Source organism: Seriola lalandi, unplaced genomic scaffold (assembly GCF_002814215.2).
Source record: "Seriola lalandi dorsalis isolate HSWRI2012SDOR001 ecotype SW California unplaced genomic scaffold, Sedor1 jcf7180002054672, whole genome shotgun sequence".
In the NCBI taxonomy this organism is placed as follows: domain Eukaryota; kingdom Metazoa; phylum Chordata; class Actinopteri; order Carangiformes; family Carangidae; genus Seriola; species Seriola lalandi.
Window position 1 is genome coordinate 1,119,011 of NW_019525225.1, and position 19,816 is coordinate 1,138,826.

Consider the following 19,816-nt stretch of genomic DNA (forward strand, 5'->3'; position numbering starts at 1 on the left):
ATTAAGCAATTAGAGATCACAAGTTATTCAAGCACATTTTTTTCTCTATGGCACCACAGGCTCTGTATTCATTTATATATCAAGTTATAAGTCACCAGCACTAGCTATAGATCAGGTCAGTGTTCAAATCTCTTCATCTCTCTTCATTAGTGGATGGTGAAATCAGGACAGCAGCACAGCAGAGGGGGCCTACAGTCACTGGGAGCTAATTCCTGTAGCTACGCCTCTGTCTGGGCCACTAATTGAGTCTATTGAGTCTGCTCATTTAAAATAGCCTGACTGCGCCTTTTCTCTAAATGTGCACAGCAGCCGGCGGGAGGTTTGCTCAGCTCAGCTCAGCCCTCACACACTGACAGATAGTTGTCGGTCGGGACTGGGGGTAGGCTATCTCGGAAATAATCTGCCCACGCGTTAAGCTGCTTTATCCCCGCCAAGCCTCAGCCGGACAGAGACTGCTGCAGCTCCGTTACCGGTCGGAGGGAAGTCGGAATTAAGAGTGGGAGAAAGAAAAAGTGACACAAGGTGCGGGGACAAGTTTGAGAAAGCTTTCCAGGCTGACAGTTAGTGAAGCAGGGGTGAGTGCGGGTAGCTCGGTTTGCCGCAGAGGACATGGAGACCTGACGGGACCTTGAACATACGGTCCTGAGGCTGAACCCGCTGCTGTGTTCAATCTGGGGGGGGGGGGGGGGGGAGGGAGGGAGGCAGGAGGCAGAAAACAAGTGCACACTGGGAATTTAACCACAGCGAGACGCTGGCCACGGTGGTATGGGCATGGAAAACACTGGATTTTGGATATTCCTGATAACAACTTGTGTTGTTCCAGGTAGGCTGCTCTGCTCTTCTTAGCACCTGTTAAGGAATAATGAAATGACACCGGTGTTATCAGTCCAGGTTAAAAGATGTTGATTTCCCTGTATCCTCTCAGTGAGGAGATGCAGTCATAGAGGATGGAAGTAATAATGTGCAAAAGAAAATTTCAGTGTTTTTCCTGTTATGAAAATTTCATATGTTGTAGCCTACATTCAGTGAACAGTAAAGGTTAAACCCACATAAACTCAGTCTGTAAGTGAAGTAAAAGTAGAAATCACAGTACAATAGTGAAAAAGGCCTAATCACCTTTTTATTTACCAACTTCTTGCTCACAACCATCGGTATCCTGTGTTGTTGTGTTGTCAAGCATGGTAGTTTAAACATGTTCTTTTTAGTTTCAGTTTATTGTTTTGATAAATGATTGAATATTAACATCATAGTGTCTTTTATCTATTTTACATTACTGTTATATAACATTTGAGTGTTCATTTAAACACTAATGAGTCAGTTTACTTATATCACCTTCATCATCACCCTCACCATTACCTTCCTCATCATTTTCTTCAACAAAGTATGAATGAAAAAAAACAGGCAAAAACAAAAAAAAAAAGACAGGTCACCACTTTCTGATAAGTTACCTTTTAAGAGTGATATATAATATGTATCTGATTGCTGATTAATGACATATAAATAATTTACTAATCTGTTGTAAACCAGTAACATTTGAAAACAAGATTTGGGTCACCAGGGTGTGAAAAGTCCTCTTCCATGATTATCATGTCAGGTACAAATGTTAACGTTTTCACAACCAGGCAACTAAAGAACTCTGGCTTATAACTGATGTTTTAAGCAGTAAACAATTATTTATTAACTATTACTGAGGGGATTTGTTCCAAATTAAAAGTTTTTTCATAATTTTTAAAATTAGGTCAATTCTCAACGTACTTTGGGCCATAGGTTCATTGATCTTCTGGCTCTTTTCACTAATGTTTGTTCAGTTTTTCCAGTGTCTGATGTTCAGTGCCCTAGTGCCAGTTTTCCTTCATTCAGTGGGAGCATCAAACTCCTTTCATCCTCATATGTAAATGATTCAACCTCTGAAACTAAATGTCTTTACTCCTGATCAGTTCAGAAGTCAAACCAGACCATTTCAACACTGTTGTTATTTTTCAGTCAGTCCAGACTTCACTGTGTCCAACTAAACTTGCCTGTTGCCAGCAGGTGCACTGCTGTAATCACACTGAGATGTGGCCACTCCTGCAGATGGCATCCCCAGATCTTACAGTGTGTGTGTGTGTGTGTGTGTGTCTGAATGAATAGACTAACTCTTGCCTCACTGTAACAGGTGCAGCTGTGTAATCACACTAAGCTGGGGCCAAACATATAAAGCTGGCATCAGAGTTGGGGATGTGTAATAAAGGGGGGGCAGTGGTGGTATACATAATACGCAATGACAAAAGCGATTGTGGCAGCATACGCATGTGTTGAGCTGCTGTGACATCTGCTGTGATTGGTTTTTTCATTCAGTCAGTGATAAACCCCCCTATGCAAGTTGAGCAGTAATTTTCTTGTGTGCATACATATGTGTGTATGTGTTATTAGCGAGTGGGAGGCCACGCCATGTGTGTAGGATTGTCATGTTGAAGGACAGAGCAGTGGATTAAAGCTGCACAGGGAGCAGGAAGGGTGTAACAACATGATTGCTGCCAAGTCCAACCCTGCTGACTGTTGCTGCAGTGTGTCTGTCTTCTCCTGACTGGTGCAGACTCAGAGCACCTCCGCAGGTCTGTCATCTCCTGTAGGGTGCCACCAAGTTGATGCGAGTGCTGTCACAGATAGGCACTGATATGTTTTTCCCCTTCGCATAAAAGTTTGCAATCCTCCTCTGCAGAAAGACACAGAAAAGGCTGACTAAGGCTGACAGACAGACAGACATCCTCATGAATTTTAGCATAATCCACTGTCCACAGCTGGAACACACAGACGCTACCCCACAGAAATAATCCAGCACAAACACACAGCCCTTCTGTCCTCTGCCTTTTTTGACTTTCTCTTTTGTGCACCTCTCTCTCTCTAGAGAGAGTCGGCCCACTGGAAGCCCCATTTTTTCCCCCCTTCATTGTCTCTCAGTCAATTGATCTTCCTCCACAGACATGATTTCTAAACATCTCCTCTCCCTCTTGTGTTTATATTCGCCTGTCATGTCCCAAAACACAGATGCAGCAGCAACAGTCATCGTAATCCTGTGAGCTGCCCGCTGAACACTGGCCAAGCGCACACTCCGCGTTCCTGCAGTGCCACAGAGATTACACACCCACACAAACACGCACACATGTACATGCATGTGTGCGTGCACAGATACCAGTCAAAAAACAATGAGAGATTATAATCAATTTAGGGGGTGGGTGGGCGAGAGGAGAAGAAGTGTTTTCTCCATTTCAATCAGGCAAAAATGGACAGGAGTTTACATAATTTGGTAAAGTGGAGGTCGAAAAGTCAGTTTACATTGTCAGTAAAGTTGTTGTTTTTTGCTGTCAGGCTATGCAATCTGTTGAGAGTTGCTATGTAAAATGACTAGTGACTCTAGTCACAGGTAACGGTAGTAGTCATATCACAAACACGTTATTAGTTCGAGCGTGTGTGTGTGTGTGTTTGTGTGTGTGCACGTGTGCATGTGCTTGTGTGTGTGTGTGTGTGTGTGTGTGTGTGTGTCAGTTGGTCTTCATTCTGCCTAAGGTTTCCCTATATTGTAAGTCACAAGGCCAAAGACACAAACACAGTGTGTAATCCCAGATCAATCACAGATTTCATGGCCTAAAGATTAAACAGTTAATCTGCCCTCTCCTCTTTCTCTCTCTGTGATTTTCATTTTCTCGTATGTAGCATGAGGTCAGTTTTTCAGTATCTCCCAGCTTCTGGTAGCCAAGTGAGGGAAGCTGAAGTGGTTTGTTCAGGCCTGAAACGTTTCATTTTAATGTGACGGTCTGCACCACTGCAGACAATGATGTCACCCTCATATTCTTAATCTTAGACAAAGGCTTGTAGATACCTGAAATTTTTTGTGCCAGTGTGACAGAACAGATAACAACTTCCTTTAAAAAAAACTATCTTAAGGGAAAAACATTTTCGGATCAAAGTGACCCAGTTTGAATTTGATAACAGTAAATTTTAAAAAATAACTTAATTCTACCAAAAATATCTACAGATGTATGGCTACTTATGTTTTTTAGTGTTAATGAATTTGTTAATCTCATGAAGTTAATGTTTCAGATTGGTTTTATCTATTTAGCCGTGCTAGCAGCATGGCTCTATTGATGGCAATGTTCATCTCAGTACAGATGTGTACTTTGAAATGCTTTGAAATTTTGCACAGGCATTCGTGACCCCCTGAGGATGAACCCTACTGTGTTTGGTGTCTTTCCATCAGGCTGACATTTGTGGTTTTATATGGACTGAGGGCAGAGTGGACGCTAAAGTGACTCACTAAGGCCTCATAAAGTACAAAGTGGTATTACGAGATGGGACAGGACAGGGCTAGCTGGTTAGCGTGCTAACTTGAGTAGATATTTCTGAAACACAAGACATACAGTCGATTTCTTATTACATTACATTCTGTTGATAATTTTAGTTAATTTTTTTAATGTTTTAAACTAAAATACTTAGATATAGCACCTTTTAAGTTACCTTTGATGCTGATTCTAGGATGAAATAGTTTATACTTATAATAGAAATTAAGAAGTTAATCTCAGTGAGACCTATACTTAAAAAATTAGATATTAGCATATACATTTTATTGGTGTATGCAGAAAAGTGTAAACGCTTTACCAACAGCAATCAGAGACTGTGCTGAAATAATGAAGCAATAAGATTTCCATTTTCCAATCTTTTCTTAATCCCCTGCAGCAACACCTGCCACTCTCATACATACAGGAAAAGCTTAAAAATAGGTTGTCACATAATTATTAAGTTTGGTGAAGAAAGATTGCAGGATGTGTCCATTCAGGATGTAAACAAAAAGCCCAGCATCTTGCTGTGATGCTCTTGCTGTTCTTACATGCTGCACATTCAAGTGCGAAACAATGTTTCCATTGTTTTGTCAAGTTCCCATGGTCGTCTCTTGCCCATGTGCTGCTCTTTATGGGTAATTGTCAGGTGGACTGTTGACATAATTTCCTATAGTCTAAACAAAAGAAGAATGTGAATGGACCCGGCAGAAAAGAGGAAGGTGGGAGAGATATGTGTGTGCGTGTGTGTGTGTGTGCGTGTGTGTGTGTGTGTGTGTGTGTGTGTGTGTGTGTGTGTGTGCGTGCATGTATGCGAGTGTGCATGTGTCAGAGAGGCTCCCTTTCTGCTCTGACCTCACCTAAAGCCCCTAATCAGCTCAGCTACAGGGCTCAGCAGGGGGGGACTCTCAGTGGGATGTGTGTGTGCCTTTAAAGGGTAGTGTTTAGACTAAAGTGAAAGGTATTTCATCTCCCTGATATAAGGCAGGGCTGAAATTACAAACTGACTTGTTAATGAGGCCTGTCTGTGTTTACTGAGCGTGTGCGTCAAATAAACACATAGTGTGTGCGGATGGAGGGTTGCAGGGGGGCCATTAATGCAACACAGACTTTGTAAAGAAACGGTTTGACACTTTGGGAAATACCCCTATTGGCTCTCTTGCCAAGAGTTAGATGAGAAGATTAATACCACTCTCATATCTGTATGGCTATCATGAAACTACCTCAAACAGCTTGTTAGCTTAGCTTCTCTTCGCATAAAGACTAGAAACATGGGGTACTAGGTAGCCTGGCTCTGTCCAACGGTAACTAAATCTGCCTACCAGCTCATACAAATCCAATATTTAAAGGTAACTTTTATGAAAATAACTTTTTGTCATATTTGCTGAAACTGTCACATACCAACACTTTGGGCCCAGTGGCTAACCCACAGAAACTGTATTTGACAACTTGACAATCAGCTATCTTTCTCCAGAATAGTCTACTGCACTTGTTTCATTAATCTGAAGTGTATAATACTGAAGTGTAAAAATAACAAGTTGTGGATTTATGGGGGATATGTGGCAGACTACGTCTTGACCGGGAGCAGTGACTTCCTTAAAACCAGTGGACACGCAAGGAAGTCACTGCTCCAAAAAATAGTCCAACGCATAATCCCCTCGTAGAAACACTGCTTGTTTTTACACGTTTTGGATATATCTTGTTCATTTTTGAGCTTAAGGCATTGGTAGCCATATTTAGTTAATGTTAGACAGAGTCAGACTAGCTCTTTACCTGTCTCCAGTCTTAACTAAGCTAATGGCTGTATCTTCATATTCATCATACAGACATGACGTATTTCTCAAAGTGTGATCCTGTTCCTTAAACATGTCTTATACAATTCATCATACAATTACCCTCTTACAGATATGCAATGCATACTGAACATGCGTCAAATCTTTGTCAAGAAGTTCAGTGTTTTACATGTAATTTGACATTTTACTGTTTGGATGATTGAGATGAAACTACACAGGCATTTCATAAAGCATTTAAATATGAGATATGTTGGATGTTTTGGAAGGATATTCCAGATTTCTTTGATAAAAGGTGGACCCTGATGAAACTGAGCCTAAAATTATCACAGAAACATCCACAAAACAGCAAATATTCCGTGAGTTTAACATGAATTACATTAACCATTAAACTACTAAAGTTCTTCTTCATATAGGTAATGGAGGCTTAAAAACACACAAACAATCTGGTAAGGACTGAATCCACAAGAATTCAGCACAAATATTTTGTAACCGTCCATATGTACTGCAGCAAACAGGACATAAACTCTGTGATGCAGATGCATTTTAATATCCTAAATCGTGTAATCTACTCCCACTGCTGGCCTTCTTCCCTCTCAATGAACCACACAAACACACACAATAGGTTATACAAGTGGGCATGTATGGCACAGTGAACTCCTACTATAATACAAAACTATCAAACATATTAATATAACAAAACACATATGGCCCAAGCCGTACTTGTCATTATGTGATGACGTTGGTTGCATTTTTTATGATTGATGTCGGCAGTGCAGATGCTTGCATGCATAGAACAGCTTAAATATGCCACATGCAGTTTTGCATATCAGATGCTTTTTTAATATGCTTATTGATATGAAAAGCAGGGAATGAACACTCTTATAATTCTATTTTCTAATTGAGGCTTTGTTTTCAAGTAGGAAACTAGGTAAGAACTAACATGTCCTGCCTTTTCTCTTTAAGTCTGTGCAATGTGTGTCATGCCATCAGTCAATTTTGAAATTTTAAGATTTTGATGCTTAGTTTATAGCTCAAAGAAACCAATGAAATCATCAACATATTCTTATTTCGTGCATTCTTATTTTGTGGCAGCAAAGCAAACTTAGTGCAGTTTTAAAAGCACAGAGAGACATTCAAGCTCAACAGATTTGTCTATGGTTTTCTATATCTACTGTAGTCAGAACTAAACTTTAAGACCATTTCAGGTAAAACAGTGAAAAATATCATTGTAATTTATACGCCTCATCTACAGTCCTGTGAGGAAGTTACTGTTTTTGATTTAGGTCTAGAGCTCTCCTGGTTTATGGGACACTGAATTATATGAATCTGTCTGCTTGCTCGGTTTTTAGGGGCATTTGAGAATTTGCAAAGACCTTAATTCTTCACTGTATTTCAGAGCTGATTAGCTCTCTGTTCATGCACAGGCCTATTATGTGGCTGACCTTTATTTGGCTCATTGTTGAAGGATTTTCTTATGTCATTCAGAAATACGATGCCATTTCTAACATTAGATCCCAAGAAGCCCTCTGCACTCTCCGGCAGGTCATTGTCTACAGATCGGAATCTACACAAACTCTTTCTCTGTGTAACATATATAAGTGCTTGAAACTACAGACATTTACTGTAGGAAGAGGTTTGTGAAAACAAATGCAATTTAATACATTTTGCCCAATCATTCTGTTTTTCTGGGATTTTTATAGACTATTTGAAGATATTGTTCTGTCATGACTAAAAGATAGCCAGATGAAAGAATCAATGCTATGTTTCCTCTATGTCTTGGTGAAAAGTAACAGGGCTTAATCAATGATTAAACGTTATGGCAGGATTTTGAATGGCAGGTTTAATAATAAAAGCATTGAGTCATCGTATTTCTTCTCTTGTGTTTAGTGTAATAGGATGATTGGGATTAAATGCGAGATATACCATAGTTGTGTGTTGCCAGCACACTAATGATAAAATATATACAGGGGTAGCAGGTGTACAGAGAACAGGATAGGACCCAGAATTGACCCGTGGGGCACAACACACATTGAGCTTTGACTCAGCCTATCAGTAGAGCAACTGTAGGATGTACAGACAGTTTTCATGGATAGTGCTATAGCAGTTGATGGTGTTGTCAGGGCTTTTTACAACAAGTCACCAAATGAAATGATGAAATACATAACGAAACATGTAAGCCACTTATTTTTCCTGTTCGTGCAAATTGATTTCACCTCTACAGTTTGATTGGTTAGAGTTAGGGAAAGGACATGGTTTGTATCAAAATAAATACCTGCTTAAGTTTCAGAAACCATCGTGGTCATGGTTAAGAGAAACCAAAGTTGACTGTCAGTATGAAAGGGAACCGACCAACAGTCTCCTGTGTCACTTAAATGTAGACACGCATCATTTTGGGACGTGCATCCTGTTACACTGCACATTACACTGCATGAGGAAAAGTCTACATGTACATATACTACTTCAACTGTTCTTGTGTATTCATAATGTATCACCAGAGAGCATGTGGCAGTATTAATCATATATCCTCTCCGTTTTGTTCAGCCTTGCCAAACGGCACAGCAAGAGGCTATTGTTCAGTTACTGTGTATTGTATATTTTTCTGCAGGAAATAACACGTTTAAACATTTCTGCAGGAAGCCTCTACACGGCTCTGATAAAAATATTGGGATGCCAACCTACTGTTTATAGGTAAAAGCATTATTTCATGGTTAACAACCTTGAGGGGTGAACAGATGTGATGTCTGCCCTGTCAGCCTGAGGTGTTTTTTTGACTGACTGTGTCTGTGATAGAGACCATACTAGGACACTCATGCACCGATCAATATTCCTCCATTAATAACATGGAAATATTGGACGGCATGATGAATATGGAACCTCATATTTCAAACATGGAAATCACCCCTGGGTATGAGTTACATCCATACAGTCTAATACAGCTACATAACATCTAATAAAATGTCCAGTTGCCTGGCTTATGGCATTAAATGTTTGAGAAAGTTAAAAATGACCAGCTGAAGTAAAGTTTGCTGAGGTAACTGAGACCTTACAAATCTAATTTTGTGACAAACCCAGAGGTATCCTTTACAGTAGTATCAGGGATGGCTGTTCTCATAATGACATTTATTGGGAAATGTTTTCGAAAGAAAGTCACAGCTTGTTTCCTGCAACCGTGTCTTTTATTTTTTGTTGTGAGACTCTGATAAGATGCCTAATAACTACCTTTGCTGTTTATATTTGTGCCCAAAAATAATCTTCCAAAACTAATGGGACCACCAGACTGCTCTTTAGGGTAATTTTTATTGCTTTATCTAAGGAGGAAGCCAAATACAGAATGTCTTGGGAGGAAAAAACAGCTCACACAATGATATTTGTGTATGTGTAACATTGATTTTATGCTTCAAAGCTTTTATTTTGGCATAATGACTCAGCATTTACCAGAAGGTTTGATGAAAAATGTAATTAAAATGTGATATTTTTCCCCAAATGAATGATAAAATACAAAGTAAACAAAACCCAATACATTTCAAATACATATGGTGAGAATACTTCATATCTTAAAGAACGTTCAGGTAAAGTTACACGATGCATTTCTCTCCCATCGGCATCTATCTTTTAGTATTTGGCTGCTGCCATACTAAAAGGGAGAAGGGACTTTAAATGGATTAACTATAAAAAATGAAATCATTTCTTCATAAAAAAAGTTTGTAAAGATAAAAAATATTAATGTAAGACTGGATATTTTAATCTAGGATGGCTGATTGTTAGTGACTGAGATGACACAATTAGGGATATTGAGAATGAAAGGTTCCTCTCTCTCTCTGTCTCTCTCTCTCTCTCTCTCTCTGTGTGTGTGTGAGTGCGTGTGTGAGTGTGTGTGTCTGTACTGTATAATAATAACACGTGTGTGAGAATGGGAGCAGCCATTGTCCTCAGCTGTTATTTTCTGTCCTCTATCCTGCACCATGAATAATAATCATTTTATTCTTTATGAACCTTCCAGATTGAATATGATGTTACTGGAAGTTTATCTGACAAACACAAATAAACACACGTGACTCAGGTACGCTCAGGAAGTGGGCGTGGCTCTGCTGTGGATTTGTTAAAGGGGATCAGTAAGTCAGTGGGAACAGTAACCAAACAAATCGTGCTTATTTATACCCTCACTCTAATCCACGACCTTTGACCTCAGCTCACCTCTCACCCTGCTAAAGTGTATCACCTTTGACAGCTCAGCTCCCTTTAGAAGCTCAACATGCTGTGCTGACTGTGAACAGCTTAGAGCATGCCAGTCTGAGGCTGCCAACATGTGTGTGTTTGTATATTTGTGTGTGTGTGTGTGTGTGTGTGTGTGTGTGTGTGTGTGTGTGTGTGTGTGTATGTGTGTGTGTGCCCTGTGCCCAGGTGAAAGTGTTTTCATGTCTTTATGTTTCTCTTTCAGGAATAAATGGCCAGACTGTGGAAATGGATGACGGGAAGTCGGGGTATGTTGGCTCAAAGGTGGATCTTCGCTGTCGGTTCATTAACAGCTCCCCGCCCGTCAAAATCTCCCAGGTATCCAGTCGCCCACCTGAACGTGGATTACACCAAATTGTAAATACATAAAAAAAAAAAAACCCATAAAACTCACAAAAAAAAAAACCACCATTCACACGCAGAACACGCCTTCCAAATTATAGATAAATCAGCAGAAACTCTGTCTGTGTGTTTATCTGCAATTCCATAATCAATCATTTTCAGCTTTCTGCAAAACCTGATTTCTTCAACATCCTGCGATGAACTCAGTTTACTTAACTGTTTCAAGAAATTAAGAGAAACCCAGTTAACACTGCTAGATTTTTGCAGGAGGAACCTGATTTCTTGTAAATCTTGAAAGTGAAACTGCTTTGCAAAGACTTCAGACAGGGAAAGAGTCTGCACTGAAAGTGACAGCGGCAAGAAACAATTTTCAAATTCAATACATGCAAATCTTATACAGTACTATGATTTTTGCATTTGAAATCTGTTTCAAGCATTAGTTTTTTTTTCCTTTTTTAGCAAATTAACTACAAATCACATTATTTACAATACATTTCCAAAAGCAAAAGTTCTTAGCCTAATTTCCCATTTTGCAGGCCATCTTCTTTGTAAGCTGGTAAAGTATGGGTGTCTATGTGGTAGGGAGTCAATCTTAAAACTTAGTTGTTGTTGAAGCTTGTTTCAGTTGGCTTTGGTGTAAAATGTTTCCATGTAGTTAATGAGACAAAACCACAAGTATCATTTGGTTAGATGTGTAACTGCATGCATCAGACTTTTGACTTCTTATGCCCTGATAGGTTTCACAGTCATTATTCGTCTTGTTTATTTATTATTCAATTTATTATTGAAATATACATATACGTTTACAATACATTGATTCACATGCACTGTAGCAGTACAACACACTTCCTTACCCCTTCATTAACTCCTTCCATTTCGTCTCTCCGTCCTTCTCAAGGTAACATGGCAGAAACTGGTGAACGGCACCAAGCAGAACGTGGCGATCGCCAACCCCTCCCTGGGTGTGTCAGTGGCGCCGCCCTACAGGGACCGCGTCACCTTCAAGAACGCAGCAGTGAGGCGACGAACTCCGACCCTTGAAGACACCACCATCACCTTCTCCTCGCTCCGCCTCTCTGACGAGTCCACCTACATCTGTGAATACACCACGTTCCCCGCAGGAAACCGGGAGAACACAGTGAACCTCACTGTCTACGGTAAGAAAGAAGTATGATGAGCTGAGTTTCAAATAAGATACAGATGGATTGTCACTATGTCTCTAGCTTCATATTTACCGTATAGACATCTAACTTTTGGTATAAAGCAAGTAATCTCTATTCCTTTAAGGTGTCAAATGCCACACCAAGTAGTCCTCATTGATTCAGCTTCGTGCCATTTTAAAAAGTTTGACCAGTTTTGGATTTTTAAAACAAATTTTGACAAACTAGTGTTTCCATGTTCAATATTGAACATTCACACACTTGAAAAAACTGTATACTGGTTTCCGAATGTAGAGATATTGTGAGTTTTTTCACATTCATTTCTGTACTTGTATGTTACATAGAAAAGTAGCCAATGTAAAAATTTAATTTTGGAAATTTTAACTGTTGCTTTTTTTTTTTTTGATTTTGGATTTAAATCTTAATTGGATGAGATGAAGATTACCTGTAGATAAAAAATAATAGTCATATTTTGTAAAATCTTGACTTACCATTGTGTTTACTCGCCTTTTTAGAAAATGGCTTTGTTGTGTGCAGATGCATTTTGTAAAACATGATTTACTGATGAGGCAATCGCTGTTCATATTAACTGCAAAGTCGAAATTGCAGCTTTTGCCTGTCATCACCTTGGATAAGCTGTAATACTATATTATCATGATGTAAAAATATTCTCATGCCAGATCAACTCGACGCCTTTGATTATTTTTATTCCCGCAGTTCGCCCAACAACTCAGATGAGTCTGTCCTCACCGACACTAGTGGCTCGTTCATCCAATCTGAAAACACCGGTGGCCACTTGCATCTCTGCCAATGGAAAACCACCTGGAACCATCAGGTGTGTAACAGATGTTTTGTCTCTTGAATTCACCCTCCCTTACATTTGGTATGGTTTGCATTGTTGCATTGTAAAACTAATCTCTCTCTCACATCTGCATGCTTTTCTCAATATGAATTTATATCTTCTGCTTCTTCTTGTGTGCGCGCTTCCATTGCACAACCGTAAATGAAACCCTTGCCTTCTGTTTAGTGTATACACATATACAAAATGTATCTATGTACGTGTGCGTCGTGTGACACTGATTCCTGGTTGGTGTGAGCAGGTGGGAGACAAAGGTGCCGGGAGAAGTGACCACTCGAGAGTACAGAAACTCAGACGGGACGTTCACTGTTCAGAGTGACTACGTTTTGGTGCCCAGCAGAGAAACGCATAAGGAAACGCTCACCTGTGTCACCAGCTACAACGAGGAGGTCTTCACTGACAGCGTCACCCTCGATATTCAGTGTAAGTCTCTCTCATACACTACATAACTCGACAGTTCAAAATAAAGAAGTGAATTTTACAGGCTTATATTTTGTTACTGGTACGTGTCTGTGTGTGTGTACCAGATGAGCCAGATGTTACAGTGGACGGGTTTGATGGAAACTGGTATGTGAACCGAGAGAACGTCCAGCTGAGCTGCCAAGCTGATGCCAACCCAGCCGCCTCTCTGTATCAGTGGAGACTGTGAGTACAACTCTTTAAGAGGGCACACACACACACACACATACGCACACACACACGTCACATGACTTTTTCCCCAGTACACCATATTAAATTTACAAAACGTTTCAGCTATCTTGCCTTCATCAGAGTGAACAGACAGAGGCTGTTTGAAGTTTCCTCATAAACAACACACTGAGCTGTCATGTGACTGATATGAAAAATGTCATGGCCTTTAGTTGAACGTTGTGTTGTGTTGTTGTTTAGTTGTGAAGAAAACTATTTACCATAAATACCATAAATACAGAGTACAACAATAAAATCATCATTTCACAATATTCTGCAACAAATACACTTTTTCATCTTACCATAATACAAGTGAACAATTTTTATCTTCAAATCACCTTTGAACTGAACACATCAATCCAGGAAGTACACATCTCAGTGTCTTGTATAGAACTAAAACAGAAACAGCCTCAGACACCAGACTGATGAGGTAGACAAAAATGTTGAATACAGCTTGGCAACCGAGAGAAGAGTTGTGTTAATGTAAGAGAGAAACCATCCCTGCCAGTAAATCAAGGAGGTGATGCCATGTGTCTTTAAATTGAGAAACTGAGATTTACTGAAAATGGGTCAGTTATAAAATAAAACAAAATCTGGTTTCTCTTCCTTAATTCGTGGAGAGTCTGTCCTTCCCTTCTTAATTCTTACGCTAACACTGTTGTCTTTTTCTTTTTCTAAGTGCCAGCGAACATAAACCACGAAACAACACACCTTTCTTCTTCCTGTTTTATAATGCGTGTATTGTCTTAGTTTGTATTTGATTTTTGCATCTATCATTGAATTATATCATCGTATATGAAGGGCATATTGCTGTTATTGTTATTCGCATGGACAAAATGTCGACTGAAGAGAGTTTTAGTTTCATAACTTGTGTGCACTTTTTATTTAAATTATATTTTCTGCACATTCTGTAGAATTAATGGCTCCATACCAAGCAATGCTGAGATCCGAGACAATGTCCTTACCTTTAAAGGACCAGTCACATACGACCTGCAAGGTACCTATGTGTGTGATGCAACCAACAGCATTGGGACACGGTCAGGCTCTGTGGAGGTCAGCATTATAGGTATGTTTACCTGAGGTCCGGGGTCATTTGATAATAATGAGAAAGGGAAATTAAAAAGTATTCCTGCTAATATTACCACTTCTAATCCTGCAGCTGCTGTGTACTGAACTTTTCTATTCACATTTTCTTTCCTGCACGACTCTTACTGTACCTCCAAAGTTACTGTAAACCGTGCATGTGTTTGTTTGAATTTTTTATTGATGTGCGATTGTTTTCTCTGTAGAAAAGCCACTACCGCAGATTGCAACAGGTGATGTCATCAGTGTAATCGCCTTATTGCTGGCTGCTGGAGTGCTCATGGGCATTACTATCACAGTCCTGGTGCTCAAAATAAGAAGTAGAAAAGACAACTCCTCGTACGTAAACGGTCCATTCTCCCTCCTGCCCTCTGTTTCACAGGCGTGTTTGTTCCAACACAGTTTCTTACCATCCTCATCATCCATCTTCTATTCTCTTTTCCTCCTTGATCAGAAATGATTCCCCGTCCAGAAAACTGTCCCAGCCAATAAGGAAAAGACCAGGAGATGAGATCCAGGTAAACTGCGTGTGTTGTTTGTAATTTACACGTCACATGTTCAAAGGGTTGCCAATGTGCTTGAGTAAATTTTCCTCCGATTTTTATAAAATTGTGGCAGGTATTTCTTTGGCAGGTTCACACTACTTGCTATTCTGGAAAGTAAATAATAATTGTAGAATAATAACATCATTTACAATAGAATTAATGCTGTAATGTTACTGCTGACTGTGCCACCAATACTAAAGCTGATGTAAAATAATACATAAAGCTGCTATTACAGTAACAAACAATGGACTGTCCATACAGAAAATAGTAGTCATCTCTATTGTCAGTAATGCATCAGTGCTACTTGGACGCTTGAGAAATACAGTTTGCAGCACTAAAGATCTCAGTTCATTGAGTGCACGTTAAATATTCACCAACTGCAATAATAAATAAATAGATGAATATTTGATTCCACATTCACTGACACAGACCAGTCAGACCCGTCAAACACCAACCACCGAGGACACAGCGAGGACGTCAGCCTCGTTACCTCTCTTACCTTAGCGATTCTCTTTGTTCCTCACAGAAAACTCATCTCAGCAGCTTTGTGAATAGCTCTAAAAAGAAACTCTTATTAAGGAACTTTTAGTGGCTTTTATAACCTTTATGTGATTTTAAATTCCTGTCATCTATCTTAACATTTTGTGTCCTTCCACCATGTTGTTTTTGTTCTGAAAAGAAGTCTAACCAGTCTAAATAAATGAAAACACCTATGTGGGTGCACCATGGGTATGTAGGGTCAGTAATACCACTTAGAGACATGAACATGGTTATATTTGCTTATTAGCAAAACTTCACTAGCATAACCGTCATCGTAACAGGTTATGTGCATGACTGCAGATAACCTTATTAGACCAATTGCTTCAGACCATTATTGATTTATGTAGATATAAAACACTCTCTGTGTACTGTTAGAATGTTCTTAAAGCAGAATCTGTACTATGTTATGTACCATTTGTAAGGCTTTGTCTCAACAACTTTTATAACTGTTGAAATTTTGGACCAAAATTCCCTTCATTTCAGTGGAATCTCTGTGATCAGAGGATTTGCTTGTGGAGAGCTTTGCGTGAATGTTAATTTGCGGTGTTTACCAGTTCCAAACCACCTTGACAGGTCTGAACTTTCAGGGATCGAAGAGAGGCAGAAAGTCCAAGATGGAGGAAGAGATATTAAATTAGCTGCGTGTTGCACAGCTTTTTCTTAATGGCCCCGTTCCTCTTTGTCGTTCCTTCCTTATTGTCTCCCTTTTTAAATTATAATAAAATACATTTTATTTATAGACTCCTTTCAAGGCTCTCAAGGACACCTTACAACGCACAGTAAAAAAATAAAAAGCTAGTACAAGGCATAAAATACAGAATAAATTAGAATAAATGTAATTCCATAAAAAATAAATATGATTAAGTGCTGGTGCTGGAGTTAAAGAGAGTAAGAAAGTTTGAAGAGGTGTGTTTTGAGGTGGGATTTGAAAACAGGAAGAGAATCAATATTACAGATGTCTTGTGGAAGAGAGTTCCAGAGTCGAGGGGCAACATGGCTGAAGGTCCTAAACCCCATGTTAGTAAGACGGGCAGGAGGTACAGAGAGATTAATGGAGGAGGAAGCACTGCTACGAGGTCAGGAACTCCAAAGTAAATACTATATGTACTGTTTGCATGTACAGCATGTATGTGTATTGTTTCTAAATGTGATGTTTCTCCTTTCTCCACAGCATTCAGGACGGTTTTATGAAGAGCTTCCAAACACAGCAGACTATGTGAGCTACAGACTGGCCTGTAACAAGGAGGACTACCCAGAGCCCTACTCCCCTCCCATCAACCCTCCTCTCTCGTTCCTGCCCCAGCACCCCTACCACTCCTCACAACCGACCACTGCAACCAGCAGCATAAGCACCACCACGTCAAAAAACACCTTCTCTCCCCCTTCACACACCACAGCCATCTTTAAGTACCCCTCAGTACCGGGCCTGTCTTCTCCTCCTCCAGGAGTGGCGGCGTACACTTTTCCCAAAGAGCAGTATGTCTGAACCGACATCTTGTTACAAACTCAGACCTCTCCAGTGAGCTCAGATGAAACAACCCGATTCAAACCCGAACCTTTCCCAAGAGGAGGTTGGAAAAATATGTTGAACTCTGGACCATCAGAAGGTGTCTCTGCACCGTCTGCACCGTTGTGGATGGCTCGGGAGGTCAAAGGACAATGCAGCTTTTGTTGTTGCACCTGGAATTCAGTCCAATTTTCTCTCTTTGGTCTTATCTTTTACTGTGGTATTTATTCTTTGAAAAGGGAAGACTGTTGAACCATGTTTCAAATGTTTGTGAGCAAGTTCAAGTTTTAGGTTACAGGCAGGTCGAGTTAAAGATGATTTGACTTTAATTGGAATAAGTATATATTGCATGGATGTATTACATTTGATGGGAAAATACTTCAAACAGAATGGATGAAATTATCTACTGATGTCCCATGTGGTTGACCCCTTACTTTATCCTCCATGGTATCATTTTGTAATAAAAAAAACAAAGAAAACAAAAATAATACTATACTTTCCTACTCTCTCTTTATTCTGTGATGTACACACTGACCATCCATTTACTGAGGAGCAGCAGGCCTCACCTTTCGGTTTTACCCTCTGTCCTGATGTAATACTTTCACTGTGTTTGTATTTTGTATCACTCATGTTTTTCTGCTTTCTGAAAAAAAACCATTTTTATTTACTGAAGACATTTTGTCGATTTATGATATTGATGTTTTTATTTGTGGTATCTGTGGATTTTAGTATTCATTGACACTGGTTGTTGGATGAACCTTGAATTTTTAGCGTTTAAATAAAAATGATCATTTAAACTTGTATCAGTGGTGTATACTAGACTGAAAACTACAATAATCTTCTCTTTCTTTACTCTGAAGAGCAATAGTCTAATATTTTATTCATGGCCAGTATTGAGATGTTCACCCTGAAATATGTATTAACAATTAAAAGTCTACTGTACAATGTTTCATCAAAAATATTTTAGACTAATTATGATGGTTATTTTGTCAAAGACATCTCCGTTAAGTGTGATTTAAGCCACATTAGCAATATTGATCGATGTCGGAAAAATAACACACGGTTCGCTTAACCTGCACATTTTTCCTAATACTGCTCCGAAGCAGTATTCAGGGTTAAGTGTGTTATACAGTTCACCACAGTCTACTGTGCCGCACCAGTCCAGTGTTTGTAATGTGCTTATAAGCTGATTTGAGGACCCACAATAATCAAGAAGCATGAACAACTTCGCATCAATAGTCATATCCAAACACTATGAAGTTAATGGCAGAATCTCCACACGTAGCAATTTATTCCTCTTAATGAGACTGGTAAGATTAATATTGAATATCTGACATATATATATTTATCAAATACTTACTTTATATATATATATATATATATATACTTACTTTGAAAGATACATTTGATGCTTAAAAATTGTGAGACAAAAAACATCCAAATATGCTATGCCTCTTCTATGTACAGTAGACCTATGTGTTTCTAGACAACTTTATTTAACATCTTCATCAATGGTATCGTCCTCTCCGCTCCTTAATGTATGTTTTTTTTTACAATGTACAATGCTTGATGCAACTCATTTGTACCAACAAATTATCTGAGCTGGACTGTGCCATGTGCAGTATTTGTATTAGCCCAAGTGTTCCCTGTTCGCACTGATAAAGTTCTGCACTCTTACAGTCTTAACAGGCACTTGGGCACTCGGGCAATTACCAGAAACTACTGGAATAATACTGGAAATATGGGTATTGGGACGTCACAGCCTCTGAGGTAAACCCTCTCTGCAATGCTGCATAGATCATCCTGTTAAAGGGGAGCTTTGAGGAACTTTAGTTTGGATGCTGACGCAAAAGACGTGAGTGACCATTTCCAGTCACACCAGTTTTATGTACTTGGTACCCTCCCCCACCACACACACACACACACACACACACACACACACACACACTGTAACTACACATTTGCATAAACCTTCACAGCTTTAGCCAATTATTTCTAAGATCAGTTCTGTCTCAACAACAACAGGATCACGAGTCAGCTGACCACCCTCACTGTAAAAACAATCAGAGACGACAGGACGGCTGATTCCTGCTGAAGACAAGACAAAGGAAGCTGACGCCTCGTTCAAACTCCTCAATCAAACATGTCTTTACACTAAAGGGGCTCAGCTTTGGACAAAACACATATTTATATCTTGTTGAATATTACTGATGTCTAAGGGTTTCAGCTTATATGACAAGCAAATTAATAATAACTAAAAGACAAAAACTCCTCCATGAATCCATTCAAGGCTGTTTATTGTTGCAGTTTAATAAGATCTACTTCATATATAAGCCCAAAATTTGGTGATACAGTAACTTTGATGTTCAAGAGGATCTAAAGTAGTGTCGGTTATATTTGTATTTATTATATCTTACTTAGTTAAACTAGTATTTCTAGTATAAAAGCTTTAAAGATGCTATAATCAATAATTTTATATCCACATTGGATCACTTTAAGTGACACATCCATGGACATATCACCTAACTATGCAGTTCCTTTGAGTTTTACAGAGCTTTTTAGTGACTTTTAGCTTATTTGTTTTGGTTCAACACCAAACAGCAGACAGGCAAAGTAAGCAACTAGCTGGTGAATTTAGTGGAGCATTTTTCTTAGGAGTCGGTCGAGACTGAAACAGAGCTAAAAGATGTGTAACTAGGCAACTGAATGCCAACAGGTTTGCCATATCTGTCAGTCTTGTGTCTACACTTTGTT

At 39.3% G+C, this 19,816-nt stretch overlaps 1 protein-coding gene across 1 annotated transcript; it reads left to right on the forward strand.

Annotated features, from left to right (window-relative positions):
• Positions 1-704: 704 nt before the first annotated feature.
• Positions 705-17,863, forward strand: nectin1a (nectin cell adhesion molecule 1a). The gene is made up of 10 exons (XM_023421356.2): positions 705-823; positions 10,545-10,657; positions 11,580-11,838; positions 12,559-12,676; positions 12,942-13,123; positions 13,228-13,345; positions 14,302-14,453; positions 14,677-14,809; positions 14,925-14,988; positions 16,727-17,863. The coding sequence occupies exons 1-10, from the start codon at positions 766-768 to the stop codon at positions 17,039-17,041; spliced, it is 1,512 nt and encodes a 503-aa protein (XP_023277124.1). The 5' UTR covers positions 705-765; the 3' UTR covers positions 17,042-17,863.
• Positions 17,864-19,816: the final 1,953 nt, after the last annotated feature.

Excerpts from the sequence above, each read along its gene's own strand:
- nectin1a (XM_023421356.2), top strand. The coding sequence starts at position 766 with ATGGGCATGGAAAACACTGGATTTTGGATATTCCTGATAACAACTTGT. Across the intron at positions 824-10,544 it reads AACAACTTGTGTTGTTCCAG|GAATAAATGGCCAGACTGTG; the intron begins GTAGGCTGCTCT and ends TTTCTCTTTCAG. Across the intron at positions 13,346-14,301 it reads TCTCTGTATCAGTGGAGACT|AATTAATGGCTCCATACCAA; the intron begins GTGAGTACAACT and ends CACATTCTGTAG.